Here is an 18,906-nt window from a genome sequence, read left to right as displayed (position 1 = left end):
AGTAAAAGACATTTTATTAAAGTTTGACCTTATTTGACCTCGACGAAGAGAGAAGAGGTCAAAGTTCCAGAGTTTCAGAATCCCCATATCCCCTATATACCTATTTATTGTTAATACAAATCTATGTGTATATATTGTAATTAGCATTCTTATCACTCTGACCTCCAGATCAATCTAAAGACCTTGAAGGTCAGAGGTCAAATGTGGCATGATATTTTAAATCTTTATATGTTACTTTCTATGTGTTGACATTACACACCTCATCTGTGAGAATCATAGTTTCAAGTTATGAGGCTTTTTGTCTGTTTTCCTTGAAGACCTTGGTGGATTTACGGCAAAGTTGAATGGCTTGTTAATATGACCCCACTCTACACCCCTACAAAGTTTTATCAGAATCCATTATAAACTTTTTGGAGATTATATATTGGAATTTCAGGAGCGGGACCACGCCTCCAAACACGCTCCCTCCGGCTCTCATCTACGTGCTCCCAGTTCTGCAAGCTGTCATTCTCGTTTACGTGCCCCTCCCTCCCTTCCCCTTTCAATTCTTTAACTTCTTCACTTTATTTAGTACATGTGGATCTGCCAGGCCTGGGAGCCGTCGCCAGTCCCCTTCGAGGCCTTCCCCCAAACCGCAGCTCAATTCATGTCCAAGCGTTCACCTTTACCACTAAAATGCTGTCAAATCTAAAATGAGGACGTGGGCCCAGTGAGTGAATTGAGCTATTATGTTTACAGAAAGTGACATGCACGCACTCATACGCTACCAAAAAACTTAGCAAAGGTAAGAAGAAAATGCTTGTGTTGTGTTTCCATCCAGATCAGCTGAACAGTCATTGTTATACTGTGTAATATTTCAAGGTGGTCTTTAAAAAGGCTTCTGTTTGTGAGATGTTTGTGTAATAAGGATCTGACCACGTTCAGAGACACTGGTGGCTTTAAAGGGAGAGAAAGCGAGAAAGCTTACCGCAGAACAAAAGAAGTTGAGAAGTTTCACGTGGCATAATCCACTCTTTCTTTCACATCCTTTAAACTACAGACATTTCCACGTCACTTTTTCAAGCATGCAGTTTGCGATTGTGGTTTTTTTTTCCTTTTCTTTTTTTGGACACACATTTTTTTGATTTTCATAGACAAATGCTGGAGTTTTCCTTTAAGGCTTAGGTACTTTACGCTCAGTTGCTTTCTATTTTTCAAATCCATTGTGCTAGAAGGATGGTGCCAAAACAGCTGAATGTGTCACTGTCCAAACACAGAGAGACTGGCACCACGTAATTAAAATTTAGACGCGTAATCCTGAACATTACAGAATCTGGTGTGAGACTGGATAATAATCCTCGGTATGTTCGATCTACAGTCGGCCCGGTGGCAGCGCCGGGCTGTGGGTAACTTTTGGATGCGAGTGCATGACACATAAGTGTGCTGCATGCTCAGCGAGCCTCCTTTGAATAAATAACAGCTTACAAAACCATGGCGTGAAGGATTTCACACTCAAGCGTGTGGGAGTATTCTCCTCCCCAAGCATGCAGATACTGGATCCAGTTTTCCAACCTGCACTCCACCCTTGCCCTCCGCTGGCTACTTGGTTAAGCTGGGAATAACCTGTGCTTTGCGATGGGTTGTTTGCCTTCTCTCTGAGGCCATTCATATTTTATATGACAGCTTGGTGAGAGTCAAACTCACCAGGAGACGCAACTACAGGCACTTTACAAACTAATGAGCAGCACTATCTGCCAGAGGAGCTGAGCGTCATCATGGCCGTATTGACTGGAAGGTCGCTTGGGAAAAAAACACACACGCACACATATAATGATGGATTGGGAAATAATACAATGGGGAAAAAAGGTGCTTATGAAAGGGGTTTCCACTGCCTCCACAGAAGGTGGCTCATTACTCGAGAAGTCAGCAGGAGCATGGGCACTGAGGGAGGCAGAGATGGACAAAGTTGAGGAAGAATGGATGGGAGAGAGAGCTAAGCAGGGGAAGGGACGAGACAGATGGAGTGGGGGCGATAGCGGCATCGCGGGTGGCAGGCACATAGCGAGGGAGGAGGGCGGCGAGGGAAGGAGGGAGTCAGGTGAGTGAGGAATGGGCCCAGATGTAGGGAGGGAGTGCTGGGGAGATGGATAGATGGATGAAGGGGGGAAGGAACAGTAATTACAGGCCTTGTTGTGCGGCTGGAGAGATGGAGGAGCAGCTTTTTCAGCGCTGCCACTCTGCATTAACCCAGCAGAATGAAATATTCAGCCATTAGGCCTTGGCTGAAACACATCCAGTGCCCGCACTCATACAACATTTAGACACCATTCATGTTCTATTCATTACAGGGAGGCCTGTTACATACAATCATCATTTTGGTTTATTTTCTTCTTCAAGACATCTTGTTTGGTTTTGGGTTTTTTTTGTTTTGTTTTTTTTTGGTTTTTTGTTTTGTTTTGTTTTGTTTTGGGGGTTTTTTGCACTTGTAAATGCAACTCTGCATCCGAGTGTAGAGGTGAGGGCCGGCGAGTCGATCCTAACTCCAATTAGTGCTTCAAATCATTTGTAAACATTGCTTGAGATTAGATTTTCTGCACACGAGGATGTAAGCCTTTCTGCCGCTCACTTGTGTCTTCTTTCTTCCTTTCAGAGTCTGAAGTGACGACAGTGAACCGCTGCCTGGACGCTGCCAAGGCGTGTAACATAGATGAGACGTGTCAGAAGCTTCGTACGGAGTACGTCTCCTCCTGCATCCAGCCGTCTGCCCGCTCGGGGCCGTGCAATCGAGCAAAGTGCAACAAGGCGCTGAGGAAGTTCTTCGACCGCGTCCCCCCTGAATACACCAACGAGCTGCTGTTCTGTCCCTGCACCGACACAGCCTGCGCAGAGCGCCGCAGGCAAACCATCGTGCCGTCCTGCTCCTACGAAGACAAGGAAAAGCCCAACTGTTTGGCTCAGCTGCGGATCTGCAAGGCAGACTATGTGTGCAGGTAGAAATGTGAAAGAAAAAAATCTGGTCTTACATGCTGCCTCCTGCTAAAAACATTTCACACATAATTTCTAGAGTTGACATCACTTTTCACACTAAATTGAGAATCATTTTCAGCAGCTGCGGCTTCTATTAAAGGCTCACAAAAGGTCTTTTTCCATATTTTGACCTAAAAGTAAAATCACTTTGTTAAATGTTTCACGTCATGGTTATCACATCCTGCTCAGACGCTTATTCAGAACACTTGAAATAACTAATCCAGGACAAACGGATTGATTCAGAAGGTGCCCGTTCTTTAAAATGATGCTCAAAGACTTAAAACTGAGATAAATGTTATCTGACGTGTAGAAGCTGAAAGTAAACTCCCACTTAAATGGAGAAACAGGCTTTAAAGACTGTATCAGCTTATCGAGTTCTTTTGTTAAACTTGTTGGTAAACACTCGCCTGAGGTTACTGACACATCGCAGATCTTCTTTGATCTGTCGGCTCTTGAGGAAACTATTTGAGTCTTGCCTTGTCGTACGCTTTTAACACCAGCTTTTTTTTCTCTTTGACTTTCTGCTTTTTACGATGAAAAATTTAAAGCTTGATTCATTTTAAATGACAGGGCTCCTGAATACCATAACAATCACACAGTAACCGAGCGAGGACACGAGAAGAATAATGCGATCGGTAGCCATTAATTTTTGACCACTAGCTGAAAGACAAGCTGCACATAAAAGAGGTTTGCTAAAGTGTTAGCAAACAGTCCCCACACACACATCAAGCAGACATAGAGCAGTTTTATTATTTATGATCATTAGCATCAATATAATTAAAGTTTGGTGTCTAGGCTCCAAGGCCAGTGCACCCAGAAAAAGTGTTGCATGCAGAAATCTGAGGGTGTGGAGCGGACGGGTGGATGTCCGCTTCAACCAGAGAACCTTCAACCACTCACCTAAAAAGAAAACAAGACAGTTAAAATAAGATAAAGTAACACCTGATTTATTGTACTGCTCAAAAGGTTTGGGGCTACTTAGGGAGGTCTTTGTTTTTGAAGGAAGCCACTTTTGTTTAGATTTATAATATAACTGAATTGAACAGACATGTGGTAAAGAACAATTGGAGATTCATGGAAATCATTCAGTGTTTTCAGTGCAGCGTGGACATAGATGTAACTTTCCCTGCTCAGTTAGCCGAACGCAACTGTATCCTGTTAAAAGGCTAATTGATTATTATAAGAAAAAAGCCATTATCATCTTCTAGTTGGGTGCCGAAAACATCACCTGCTGTGGTTTCAGTTAGTGTCATAATACCCAAACAAACAAGTAATGAACCCAGTAAAAAAACAACTCACATAACGATGCATAATGTTCCTTTTACATAACTGGAAAAACTGGCTCTTACTAGAAAAAACAAGCGAGAGGCTGTGGGGGGGAAACTGAGCAAGAACAAAGGCACGTCAGAGTCTCCAGTTCGACAAACAGACCCTTTATAGGTTCTCAACTGGCAGCTTTATTAAATGGCGGCTGCAAAACACCAGTCGCAATGTCAGCAGTGAAGAGGTAACTCCAGGATGCCGGTTGTCTAGGCAGAGTTCCAAAGAAAAAGCAATAACTGAGAGCGGCCAATAAAAGGTAAAAAGATAAAGACGGGCAAAAGGCGCACAGACGACGGAATATTGGACGAAAATACTGATGACAGCAAAACAGGCTCGCCAAGTTTGATTCCGACTACAGTTTACTTCATAACTACCTCTACAGTTGGTGCATTTGGTCAACACTGAGCAATAACAGCCAGTCTTATTGACCACTGAGGGAACAGAGCCATGCTTTATTCACCGCCTTTCCCAGAGTACACGAGGTGTTGAGTGTAAACTGTAAGGGTTTACTGTCCCATTAGTGACTAAGCTGACGAGTTTGCTGACAGGTGACAAGCTAAGTTGCAAGTTGTGTCATGTTGATTTATTTTTTCTGACCGAGTACAAGATGTGGCGTCATCGTCACCGCTGTCTGGTTTAATTTGAAGTGCTCTGTTGATGGTGGCCTCGCTCGCTGACTTTCCCTCAGGACAATAAATAGCGTCGTGTATATCTTGGAAGATGTGTCTGGCTAGGGTGATATGTTCATTTAGATTTAATTAGTCAGTTGTGTTTAATTAATGCAATTTTTATACTCATTAACTGTGTTTAATTAGCTCAATTAAATTCTGCATTCATTTTCCAAGTGAAGCAGCCATGTGAAATAGTCATTATTGAAACAGCCTTTCTCACTGGGGATTCACGCATGGTTTTCCTGGCAAGTTGCTTGGAAAAATGTTTATTAACAGCAGTGAAGACATCGTCAGGATCAGAAAATAGTTTGTAGAAAAAGTGACCCTCCTCGCATGGTGAGTCATCTGAGAAAGCTTAGTTATCCGGCGTTTATGTCCCCATGTATGTGACTACCAAAGGATTTAATTCAAATTTAAATGGGTTGTAAAGCGTCCAGTCAGAAAACTAACAATGCCTTATGAGGTCATTAGGATTCATAGGGTGTGTTTCTCCCAGGAACACGGAGTTCTCAGAAGCATCCAGTCAGCCTCCTCTTACTGACAGCAAATGGTCGCCAGCATTTAATCTAGTTCCTCTTCAAATGTCAGGAAGACAAAGGGCTTCATCTGTCACGGCTATCGATCAGGCATTATTCTCCACTGCCGCCCCGACGGATAGAGCATCTCAAGGCCCCTGCACGGCCCACCAATCGCGCACCAGTCAGCCGGCATTAACTGGCTGCCTGCGGAGGATGCCTTCACTTAGCGCACAGCCTATGAGTTTTACGCACATCATTACAATGACATGACAAATGAGGGCAAAGTGGAGAGTTGTGGTGCCCTGAGGGGATCCCGTCGCAAATGCCAGTCGGCGGGGGCCAATGATGCAATATGATGGCCTCGATAGCCTCGCACGATGACGGTGATGAGGTTGGATGTCTGTGCGGCTGGCAGGAAAGGTAAGGCGGGAAGGCAAAGCTGCTGTTGGAGGAAGTATTTATATGAAAGATCCATATTTGTCTAATCTCCTCGTGGCCAGGCCTGCCAGACAGCACCCACAGTATTAAGAGAGCAGAGCTAAGGCCTATCTTTGCCCCTCATTGACTCTTTACAGCCTGGCAGCTTTCCAGAAGACGACTGCCAGGGAGAAGAAAAAAAAGGAAGAAAGAATAAAGGGGGATGAATGTCACCATGGGTGACTGGAGTAGGGTTGAAGTGCTGTAGAGCGGGAGATCTTGAAGGGCAGAGGGAGTTGTTACAGGGAGCACAAGCAGGTAGATGAGCGTGGTGGTTTTCAAACCTACATTCTGGGGTTAGATGAGAGAAAGCACCAGCGCTGGCCACCACTCATTGACATGATGTGTGCAGCAGCCAAGCACAAGTAAATGATGGATGGCATGTTATTGCTCCCACAGGTCTCGCTGGGCACAGTTCCAGCATGATTGCCAGCCCTCCGAGCAGAGTGCCAGTGGCTGCAAGCAGGAGAACTACGGGCAATGTCTGCTCGCATACACCGGCCTGATAGGTAAGAACTAAATCTTTCTGCACCAGCTCCGGCTCGCCCACCTTCGGTGATAGATTGGGAACAAAAGGTTTTCGAGGGAGGAAGGCCAAGAGCAGACAAGTGCGCTGAACAGGGCTCAAAAGAATGAATCAAGGATTGTGATGAGGAGCGCGCTTTAGGAATAGATGAAGTGCTGATTAATGTGGCTACAGCGTGCCCAGCCAAATCGTTGGCATTATAAGTAGTGCAATTACAACTATTGACCGCTGTTTTGAGAGAATTATCCCTGACGTGACAATGAGCGGGACTGGGTAGAGGCGCAGAACACGGCCTATTGTGCTTCGTACAAAAACTTACTAACTAACCTGCCCGTCTGCACATTCACTCCATTTTCATCCGTTCCTCTTTTTAAATTCCTTTCACTTTCCCTCTCAATGAATACATTTACATACGCACTAATAACTCAGTCTTAACATGATTAGGGCAATGCCGGGATGATAGAAATTGCCATGTAAATGCCTTTATTTGATTATCGTAATCAGAGTAAGGTCATAATCAGGCTAAGCGTAACAAGATTAAATCAGCCAGAATTCAGCTCGAATGACATCAAACTTCTCAGTCAGACAACTTTTTGGGGGGTTTTCTTTGGAAACTGCAGTTTTTATGAGGCGCTTACGAGCAGAGTGTTGCACGGGGAGACGGGCGGAATAGCTTGAATAACAAAAAAGATGTTAAATATTCCGCACAGTTCGGCTAAATCAAAGAGATAGCTTCCTTTTTATGCGAGCTCGCTTAAGGTCAGATTCAATCACTGCATCGTAAAGATAGTAATGTGAGGAGATGTGTTGGCTCAGTACGCCTGTAAACATACAGAAATGTGTTGTTTTCCACCTCTCCTGCCCTCAACAGGAAGCACAATAACTCCCAACTACCTTGACAACTCCACCTCCAATGTGGGACCCTGGTGCTCCTGCGCAGCGAGTGGCAACCACAGGGAACAATGCAGCGACTTTCTCACTTTTTTCCACGACAACATCTGCCTGAGTAAGTAACAACTGCAAAAAGAGAGACCTCTGGCAACAGAGAAGCAATTACAACCCAGACTAAGAACCAGAGCAAGTGCGAGAATTAAGAAAGTCTAGTTGTGAACAGAATAATCTGTGACGCTTTTATTGTGGTGCAAAAATCCCTTTGATGTTCTGCAACCCACACGGGAGTCAGGCTTTTTTGTACATAGATGAGAAACAGAGCAGACAGAGGGGTAGTCATTACTTTACTTACTTACTTACTTGCGTTTTCACTTGAACTGTGTTGAATAGAAAATATACACTAGACCTCTTGAATGGCACTTAAAAACAAATATCAAATTAGCCAATCACATGGCAACAACTCAACGCTTTTAGGCATTGAGTTGCTGCAATGTCAAGATGACCTGCTGAAGTTCAAATCAAGTATCAGAATGATGATTTTGAGTGATTTTGAACATGACATGGTTGTTGGTGCCAGACAGGCTGGTCAGGCTGAGTGTTTCAGAATCTGCTGATCGACAGGGATTTGCCCACCCAATGATCTATAGGGTTTAAAGAAAATGATCTGAAAACAAGAAGGTATCTAGTGAGAGTTAGTTCTCTGGGTGAAAATGCCCTGTTGATGCTAGAGGTCAGAGGAGACTATTTCAAGCTGATAGGAAAGCTACAATAACTCAAATAACTAGTTGTTTCAACCAGGATATATATCTCTGAATGCACAACTGGTAAAACCTTGAAACAGATCGCCTACCGCAGTAGAAAACCACACTGGGTGTTATTGCTGTCAGCAGAGAAAGGGTAACTGAAGCTATAATTTGCTCAGGCTCAACAAACCTGAACAATAGACGACCGGAAAAATGTTTGCTGGTCTGATGAGTCTTAATTTCTGTGACGATATTCACGCGGTAGGGTCAGAAACAGCAGGAACACATGGATCCATCCTGCTATGTATCCGTGGTTCATGCTGCTGGTGGTGTAATGATCTGGTGAATGACTTCTTGGCACACTTTAGGTGACTTAGTGCCAATTAAAATCCCATAGTGTACCTGAGTACTGCTGCTGATCATGTCCATCCCCTTATGAACACAATGTACCAATGAAGACATTCTCGAACATGACAATGAGTTCACTGTATTCAAATAGATGGTCACCAGTTGTCAGTCCAATAGAGCTGAGATCTGATGATGAAATTTTGTGACGCTATCATGTTAATATGAACCAAAATCTGCGAGGAATGTTTCCAGCATCGGCAGTTCTGATAATGCATTTACTTTTCTGTTGGATGGTCCATTTAAAATTGTCCATTGTAACTTGGTAACACACTGCCAGCTATTATCCACTGCCCGCTCCTTCTTTGGGACTTAAAACAAATGGGCCTTTCAAACTGCAGCCAACCAGCAGACCAGAGCTAGTTTTATGGTGCAGAGCACAATTCAAAATTTTATTTGAAAATGTGGCAATTTGAATCAGAAATAGCAACCTGCCAAAAGTTGTGTCATCAAATTATGGCTGCGTAATTGTGTGATTTTCTTTTCTAGAAGAGTAATATTTTGGGGAGAAAAACAAATTTAAAGTCTTAATTTGTAGGTTTACTAGAAAAAAATATGCACTACTACTGTGCTGTAGATGTAATTTGAGTTTATAAAGTAATGTATTTGTGAAAAAAAAGTTATAATAAAAGAACTGCATCACATTTGCTTCGTTGACAGAAGAAAAATTAGTCTTTTCTCACAAATTTGTGACTTTAATCTCTGAGAATTTTTATATTGTAAATTTGGCACCTGTAAGAATAAGAAGGGTTTTTTTTTTTTTGGTCCTCTTAAATTTGTGAGTCATTCCTGGTTATTTTCAAACATAAAATCTGAATCATCCAGCCTTTAACAGTGGAAATTATTGTTCGATTATTACCCTCAACTGTGCTGCTAAACATCACTTTGCTTTTACCGTGTTTGAAAAGGATTCTTGGGAAAGCTCGTTCTAGTGACACATCAGCGACAAAGTAAAAAGCCGCTCCTTCCCCCTTGTTATCGTTTCAGTCAATAGTCATTTATTTATTTTCACAATTAAACTGTCAGATAAACAGCACTGTGAATTATGACAGCGGTAGACCAGTGACACTAATGAAACACTACAGCTGGTGGCACAAAGTAATGGGTTAACACAAATATCACATATGTTTGTTTATGCAACTCGCAGGGAGTTTTATCACGCCAGAAAACAAAAATAACAATAATAGCATGTTGTCTTAATTGCAGTGCATTCTGCTGATAAACTGCAGCTGGTGTTACGTTAGAATTATCCACCAATCCGGTGTAATCTTTTATTCATCCAGCAACGACAACAAAACGGCTATGATGATACAGGATCATCCCTCCGAATGAATGATGGCGCCAGTGACAGAAGAATGACATTAGTGACAAAGTAATACAAACTGTAGCTGCTGGTGTCTCACACACACACACACACACACACACACACACACACTGGGATTTATTTGGGGTTATTATATTTTTTCTAACAACAAAAGCAGACATGTTCTTACAAAGCTGTCAGCGTGAATAACAACATCAGTGACAAACCACAGACGCCAGACGTTGGACTGTGTGACTGTAGTGACACTACAAAGCAAACTGCAACTGATATTCAGGGTCAGTTTATACATATGTTCAACTGCGACAGAACAGCCAAGTACCAAACTCTCATCAGATGTCAGACAAACGGCCTCTTACCACTGATTTAACCAGACTCCACAGCAATATAAACCCTGCCACGAGTGATCCGATGGTGTCGGCGTGTTATCTGTGCTGCTGTTACTGCAGCATCTCACCCTCTGCTCCTCTGCCTTCACATGATCGCTCTATTTTTCCTGGCTTTTGGTCTTAAGTGTGAAATTTACATCAACACCTATGATTAAAGCCTGCAAATGTACTCGTTTCAGACTGCACAGCTTTCCACGCACCTGTTTATTCTTTACACTGCACAATAAAGCAGAAATACACACTTGATTTTTCATGTCAGGGAATAATAAAAGGATTTAATAGCTGGTCAAAGATAGTGAGATGAGCCATACACTAGATAGTATTTCTGTCACAATTTTTTCAAACTTTTCAAACTCCGCTTGACCAGCTGACGATTCCCAGAAACAATTAATATAACCATGATGAAAAAAAGCTATACAGCAGTAGACCCAGGGGCAGCAGATGTTCACCAAGCAACTTTGCAATTTTGGATGCTTAATAAGACAAAGTATGAAGATTCAAACAAACCTTGTTAACAGAAAACAATGTCTCAGTAGTTTTAAAAAACAGGCCTTTGGATATTTATTAAAATCCATCCATTCGCTTCCGCTTATCTTTTTTAGGAAGCCTGTCTCAGCTGTCTTAGGGCAAGAGGCAGGGTACACCCTGGACAGGTCGCCAGTCTGTCGCAGGGCTCCCGCATTCACTCCTACGGGCAATTAAGTGTTTCCAATTAACCTATCCCCACTAACTGCATGTCTTTGGACTGTGGGAGGAAGCCAGAATACCCGGGGAGAACATGCAAACTCCACACAGAAAGACTCCGGCCTGGTGGTGGAATTGAACTGTGCTAACCACCGTGCCACCATGTTGCCCTTTATTAAAATCTCGCTTTAAAACTCAAAGTTACCAATTCTCCATAGAATGAATTAGATTACAGGTAAGACCTGGCTGATGGATGTCTTGCTGTCCAGTGAAACTCCTCACGGGTATCCTGCAGTCAGGAGTTAGACATGCTATGGCAGCTCCCGTGTGCTGTTTACAGTAAGCTCCTTAAAGACCCAGAAAAACAGAGCTCAGAGTCACTGGCCTCATTTTCCTGCATCTTGGCCAAAAGTGGAAACAGCTTGAGCGAACGACTGAAGTCAAACATTCTACATGTGATGATAAGGATTAACAAGTTTCTAATGGGAAAGGACCAGCAGTGCATGTCACACTCATCTCAGCTGGAATTTAGTTGCTCTTCTAATACTCGGGCAGACAACACCTCTTTTTTGGGGGGAGAAAGTGTCCGTAATGAATTGACAAAGCGAGTTTGGATTGGATCCAATAATTGGGGAAATGAATGCACCCTGGGAGAGTTCCTCATTGTTTGCTTTCTCCCATGTTTCTTGTATAATCACAGCGTGTAAAGAATTGTTATTCGTTTTGAGTACAGGGGAAGACTCTCCTGTCTTCAGTGATCGTTCAGTTTTACAAATGGACAGCGACATCATCATCATCGGTTAAATAAATCCTCCTTGTCTTTTTTGTGTGTAAATTTCTTGCAGCTGAATCCACCGTTATTTTGCGCACAACCCCGCCCTTGTGCTGGGGCCTGCTTGCTGAGACAGGACTTCAGATGGCCTTTGATGACTTTGTAATTGAGCCTAATTTGGTTTCCTGCCTCCGAACTAATGAGGCGGACAGAGAGAATAGTGGCAGGGAAGAATACAGTTGTTTGCAGACAGGGGAGGGGGAAACTGCTGGGGGAAAAAAGCCTTCCCTGTATGGAGCGAGCTCAGTCAGGTTTTAAAAACAGCTGTCACCCCACCTTACTTCCTCATCACGGCAGTAATAGTCGCATCACTATGCAGAGCAGCAGCTCTGGACCTCTTCATTCTGTCCGTGGCAGGGGGGAAAAAAGAGAGGACAGATGGAGGTGAAGCTAATTTTATTTCTGCAATTATGTAAAATCTTTTCTGGAACTTGAATTGGTATTATAACAGGGAAAAGTCAGGGTGGCCAACAATACGTTGGGGAGTTTGGGGACAGAACCGGGGCATGCATAGGATGGGCTCTGCATTAATGCCCCAGGGAACCTGTGAAGTCAGTAAAAGAGGAAAAAAAGCCCTCAGGAGGAAACTTAAAAGTGGAAGAGATGGCTGTGCTTAAACAGCCGTGGCCAAACATTTACAAAGAAACTGTCACAGCAGCTTACCACTAAAGATATCAATTGGCACTTCATCTCTGCGTGATGGCGGGTGGTGAGGCATGGTGGCGAGCAGCTGGAGTTGCATCCTTCGCTTCTCTCATCCGTCACGCTGCCAGGGAATTGCTGTGCGCTGCCGAACCCTAACTGCACGCTTTGAGCGCACTGGCACACTTTCCCACCTGTCCTACCAATGCTAATGACCCACAGCACCATTAGCATGGTAGTCCACAGCCTCATATATGTATATATAGCCTCAAATGGGATCAGTATTTGATTTCTTCTCACTGTCAATTCATTGAGATTCTGTTGCAACATGCATTCCCTAATTAGCTGCAGGGCTAAAGGAACAAACAGGTCACCCTTCCAGCAACTCCAGTGCTCGATGCTGATGCTCAAGTCAAGGCGCTGCATTGACTGCTGCAGAATTTTCTTTGCAGAGGCAAACTATCTCAGGAGGAACGATCAATTTGTTTATGATCCTGTGAGAAATCAATGTCTGTGCGTCACACGCTGATACTCCGCTGAAGACTCTGAATTCACATCACTGAAATTCAGTGAGTCGCTTCTGGGTTTTTTCCCCCTCAGGAACAGCTGGAAAATGAGGGTTTTTCATGTCTCATGCTCACATTCATCTTACAGTATAAGCTATGGTTATTAATTGATGGATCTGACAGTCATGTCTTTATTTTGAGCATATTTTAATTGAAGTGACTTTCATGAAAACGTAATTGCTGCTGAGTAAGCCATTAGCCAAATGAGAATGAATGCCTATAGAATATTAATTCATTATATGGTCATAATTCATTCTGGTTGCTATAAATCCAACAACTTGATGTAATGAATTTCCTTATAAATCCAGCAGTCAGTAAATTGTACACAGGAAATATAATGTGATATTCCTCGCAGTCACAGGCTTCTTATGGTCCTTTTAAATAATCAGTGATCATTTTGTCAAACCTTTACAGAAAGGTGACAGATATTTGAGGGTCTTAAATACATTAAAGGGAACCAGTTCATAGTCCAGTATCCATGTCTGCCGTCTCTGACTTTCTCCACCTTCTTGCTCTGTGTCAACGCTCTGCTAACCAAACATTTCTGTCTGTATTTTACGCACCTGTAATTTTACTGCATACTTCTGGTAGACAGTGAAGGTAGAAATGTTATCTGTTTCAATCACTCGAGTATTCAAACAGAAATATCAACAGCATCTGTTTGACTGAATTACATCCAAATTTGAACATCTGTTTCCTATGCTCCTGCAAAAAGAGAAAAAGATCTCAGAATTTTTCTAGTCATTATAAATTTGCCGACAAGAGATTTTGATGACAATGGATGGCAGGCAGTAGTCTGTGGAAGTACACATTTGTATATTTGTGTGGAAAAGTGCGTTTTCACACGACTCCATAGCCCTCTGTCAAACTAAGTACACCCCATGACTCAGTAGCTTGTAGAAGCACCTTCAGTACTACTAACTTGAAGTAGTTTTTTGAAGTAATTGATATTTTTATCAGTTTATCTTTGCGGCTCACTCTTCTTTACAGCATTGCTTCACTTATTGAGGTTTACAGGTATTAATTTATACACGGTGCGCTCAAGATTCGATGTTTTCCAGGTATTATATAGTGGATAAAGGGTGGTGATACTTTTTCTGCAGAAATGATTCAATCATTTGTTGACAAAATTACCAACACCACTGGTTGAATGTCGCCATAAACCACGACAGAGCCTCCACCGTGTTTTGGAGTTGTACCTTCCTGGCCTCCTTGCATATTGACGACCTGTTTCCACTGATTTTCAGTACAGTTCTTGTGTAATTTAACATATCTGCATTTGCCATCCTTCCACTGAGACCTTTTCTGATGATGCTTTAGCAAATAATAGATTAACTGAAAGGCCAGATGCATCTCTCAGATCACGTGTCAGGTCTTTCAGAGATTTTTTTTTCCTGCTACTCAAAATACTTTTAATGAGCTGATAGTATTTTAAGCTTTCCTCTCTTTCTTTTGTCCTTCACTAGGGCACACCATCCTGAGAAAGCTTTTAACTAAATTGGTCTTAAAATATTATCACATCTTTGGAAGTTCAAGTTCTCTAGCCACAGCCAGGCCTGATTACTGCCACACCTGTTCTCCATCAAGAAATCGCTTAAATAGGACCTGCCTGACAAAGTGGAGTAGACTTTGTCTGTGTGTAATATTTACATTTGTTTGATGATCTGAAACATTTAAGTGTGAAAAACATAGAAAAAATAGAGGAAGAAAGTTACATTTGTTTCTAAACTTACATTTTAGTAGATCTCTTACATTCCACTGTGGTTTCCATTTGACTGACATTTTATTGGCACTAGAGTAGAGAGCCATACTGTACTGCATCCTCTCCAGGTACACAGACCAGTATTACATGCCAGTGGTTTTAAAAATGAAAATTCATTTATGCAATTCATATAAATCTGTATCTAAATTTTAGATTCTGATAGTATTATGACTCATTGTTTGCTGCTTGAGGAGCTGATTCAGGCTTTGGACAGTCAGAATCTTTTGCATGCTAGAGCTGTATAGAGCTGTATAGAGGTGGCATTGTGCCTATACTGAGTCTCCCTTTTCAACCAACCAACACATTAAGGGACATAATGTTTTAAGACCTGCTGTGTTTAACGACACTAAAAAAAACTTCACATTTCACGTTTTAAACATTATGATTGTTAGCGCATCATTTTCAGCATCTTTTCTTTGCTGGATGGATAACTTCTCACATCTGAAGTCGCTGAAAACGTTATGTTAACATCCAGTGTCTGGCTCTTTAGATGTTAAATGTTCCACTTAGTGTGAGCTAGTTAAAAACGCTGTGTGACATTCGATATTTATACAGTACGGATAAATATACAGTACTTCAGAATCCCAACCATCTATCAAACACATTTTAAAAGCTTACAGCTATAAGAAAATGCTACCATTACAATTTTGATCAAATCTGCATTTGAACTGACACAAGCTGGTGCTGGTGGTGTCAGTGGATGACAAAAACATTTGGGTCATCCTGTAATCGGAACTCTTTGGGGCACGATACCGAACCCCCATACTGATAAAGATAATATGAAATCAAATCACTTTGTGGGCGATGACTGTTTGAATTGTAAAGCGCTTTTGGTGGTCGATAAGACAAAAAAAAGCATCAAAGACCTTTTTACTTTTCTTTTTTGTGCTTTTGTTAAACATAATTGTTCACTGTTGCTGCCGGCTAACGCATAAAAACCTATTTAACCTCACCATTGTGTGCTGATTGGATGTTATGACTCAGCTGCTATTCTGTGTTTAGTCATTACTTCACATTCCCAACTTGCGATGCCGTATGCAGAGGACGCTGCACTTCAGTGTATTCTCAAGTGGGACTGAGGCAAGTTTAATTATGCCGTATAGAGAAACTTTGCACAGCGTTGGCCCTTCGTTCTCCTCTCAAGTGTTAAGTGCGGGGCCAGTAACTACCCATGCCAATCAATGAACCCTCTTGTTCTCACTAATCAACAACTACCCCTCTGCTCTTTCATAACATTGTCATACAAGTCACAACAGGTGTGTCCTTTATTAAAAACAGATGTTGTCCAATCAGTTTGTGCATTAAAACCCCTCCGTCTAACACACTCATCTATTTCTAACATTTCACAATGAGATTAATTTCCACATTTCACTAGTAGTACTGCAGTGGAGCACTTTCAGCATGTATTGTGATGGTTTGTGTGCGTTGGCGCACCACCGCCCATGACCCTGTGTGGTGCTCTTATTTTACTAAAGAGAGAATCCTGCCAGGTTGAGAGGGTCTGAGAGTGTATGTCCTTGGTTTTTACTGAGTGAATTAAAGCACTGGAAAATATGAAAATCCTGCTGCATAATTTTGTGTAATTTGACCTTACTTTAAAATCAATCACTGTGCATAAAATCAAACATTGTACATATAAAGTCTGTCTTGATTATACATTGCACAAGGCATGAATTTAAACAAAGCATATAGGGCTTCTAGTTCCAGGACTAGATCCGTTGTTAAGTACAACTCAGAAGGATTTAAGGCTCTGGGTTATTGCTTAAGATGCCTGATTAAGTGAAACCAAAAAGTTGGAGCTGGTATATGTTTGGAAGGAGAATCAAAAAACTCAAAATGTATATGAAGCAGAAATGTTGAGTCAACAAAGAAAAATGCTGTAAATCAAATTTTCTCTCAATGAATTCAACACACACAGCCGCACCATTCAAGCTAAGATAACTCCTAGCTGGTTCCAACCATTGCTGCAGGAGGTGTTTTCAGTCCTCCAGACACTTGGGGTCACACGTGCACATGCATTCTGTGCACAAGCCTCATTTCCACTCCCATCTCTGGCCTCAAAATAAATGTAGAGACTCCGTCTGCCTATTATTTGGATTGTTTGTGCCACAAGTTATAAAACACGGCAATGAAAACAATAAAGAAGATGTGCAAGTCTGTGTAAATTCAGAGAAAACAAATGAGTGCTACAAAAGAGAGGCTAAAAAGTACGTCCGTTCACACAAGGGAAGCATTAAGTATGGCTTCAGCTATTTATAGTGTCGCAGTTACCAATAATAATGATAACAACAGTGGCCTCATACAATTTAGTGGACACTAAATTCTTTGCAGTGAAGTCCATGTGGATAAATTAAGCATATTAATATAAGTAAGTGTGTTTGCAAGTAGAAATATAATATATATAAGAAACTCAAGCCCTGAATACTTGTTTGTTTAATTTTCATGTTAAATTCTGTTTTAAATTTCTAGTTCCAGACTTTCAGACCTGACTCTCTCGAAAAAGCGTGTGTGCGATCTGACTTGTGTGTGTAGTCTGCACACTGTTTCTATCATAAATACTTTGTGTGGTAGAAAAAACATGCACGTGTCTTTTTTGTGCACTTACATCATTTATATATCCAGTCCCAGAACAACAAAGGTGATAATTACACTTATTAGAAGACACATGCACAACTCTTATTATGCACTGCTGCTCAAGATCTGCCTTACATTCAGCTTCTCCCGCTATTTTCTACATAATACGACTCCTTCTCACAGACACGGTATTTTTTGCCTCATACTTAACCACCGTTCTCTCCACATGCACCATAATTTGTTCCTAACTGTCAGTTTCACTTACACGCACCATAACTTCCTAACTACCAGTCCCTTCTTTTTTAGTCAGCTGTCTCACACGAACAACTTTACCAAGGTGATAATTGTGTAGTGTGGATACTTTTTGGCCTTGCAAACCTGCACTGCAACCAGAAGCAACACATTATTTATTTATTTTGCAATGATTTCCTTATAATAAACAGTGAATATTGTGAGATTTATGGATACATCTTTATTTTGGAGAAAACCAGCAGGAAAACCAGTACACTAGAATAGCAAAGTGGTAGCTAAGAGACTTAGCAACCAGGCATGCTTGCAGGGAATTAATTAATTATTATTTTATAATGTAATTATAGTTCTCATTTTGCTGTTATATGTTCCTGCATTACATCTGACTTGCTGGAGCCCTTGCCTCACAGATTGACGGAATTAAAACCAAAGCCTCCATCTGTATCTCAGGCATTTTTCCATAGTTTGTTTATGTCTCTTACATAAAAAAGTGAGTTTTGGCTCACACGCTCTTTCTTTCTGTCTTGTTTAAGAGCAGACAGAGCACAAGTTTGCTTTTTTTATCGCCTGAGGAATAACATACTGAAACTGATTCCCCAGGTGTGAATAACACAGGTAGCTCCTTACACCGGTGACCCAGCACAGAACCAAGATGTGTAAATTTGAAAACTGAACCGTGGCTGAAGCATTCACTGCTTATTTAGGGACATTTTACACGTTTCTTTCTAAACTACTAAGGTTTTCCTTCCTGTGTGTGTGGTAGCTGCTTCTTCTTTCTTTTTTGTGTGTTGAACTGCCAAATCCAGGGTGAAATTAATGCTTCAGCTCAACAAGCCTGATGAGTCGCAATGCAAAGTTGACCACCTTGCAATTTTGGGCCTCTTGTACGTAGCTGTAAAGTGGCCAATCACAATCAAAAGAGTTATGCAGGAGAAAAAAGCAAAAGAACACTTGAGGTGATGACTCATGTAAAAATGATCAAAGTCTCCTGATTTTTCAGCATGAATGTTTCTATTAAGCTTCCAGTCGTGTCAGTGTATCTGCGGCTGCTCTTTTGTTCCAGAAAATGCCATTCAGGCCTTTGGAAACGGATCGGATGTGAAAACGGGGGCCAGTCAGCCTGGAGTGTCCAGTCCAGCAACGGACAACCATAGCCCACACTTGGCAACCACTGCCCCGGGCATCGCTATGGAAACAGAGCAGAACATTCTGCGGGCACAGATACCTACTCAGGTGAGACGAGAGGGAAGACTGAAAATATGACGTACGGCCTTCTCCAAACACACGCGCTAATGGAGACGGCCTCTCCGAGAGTCGGGTCATAAAG

General features: G+C 41.9%; 1 protein-coding gene across 1 annotated transcript in view; it reads left to right on the top strand.

The window, feature by feature from the left end:
- Positions 1-18,906, top strand: part of gfra4a (GDNF family receptor alpha 4a) — a 149,350-nt gene that overhangs the window by 125,983 nt on the left and 4,461 nt on the right. Inside the window, exons 4-7 of the mRNA XM_080870255.1 lie at positions 2,630-2,969; positions 6,395-6,504; positions 7,393-7,527; positions 18,643-18,812. Of these exons, the coding sequence (XP_080726381.1) occupies positions 2,630-2,969; positions 6,395-6,504; positions 7,393-7,527; positions 18,643-18,812 (755 nt within the window). The remainder of the gene's footprint in view (positions 1-2,629; positions 2,970-6,394; positions 6,505-7,392; positions 7,528-18,642; positions 18,813-18,906) is intronic.

Source organism: Rhamphochromis sp. 'chilingali' (genome assembly GCF_963969265.1).
Source record: "Rhamphochromis sp. 'chilingali' genome assembly, chromosome: 21".
In the NCBI taxonomy this organism is placed as follows: domain Eukaryota; kingdom Metazoa; phylum Chordata; class Actinopteri; order Cichliformes; family Cichlidae; genus Rhamphochromis; species Rhamphochromis sp. 'chilingali'.
This window is presented reverse-complemented; position numbering and strand designations above follow the sequence as displayed.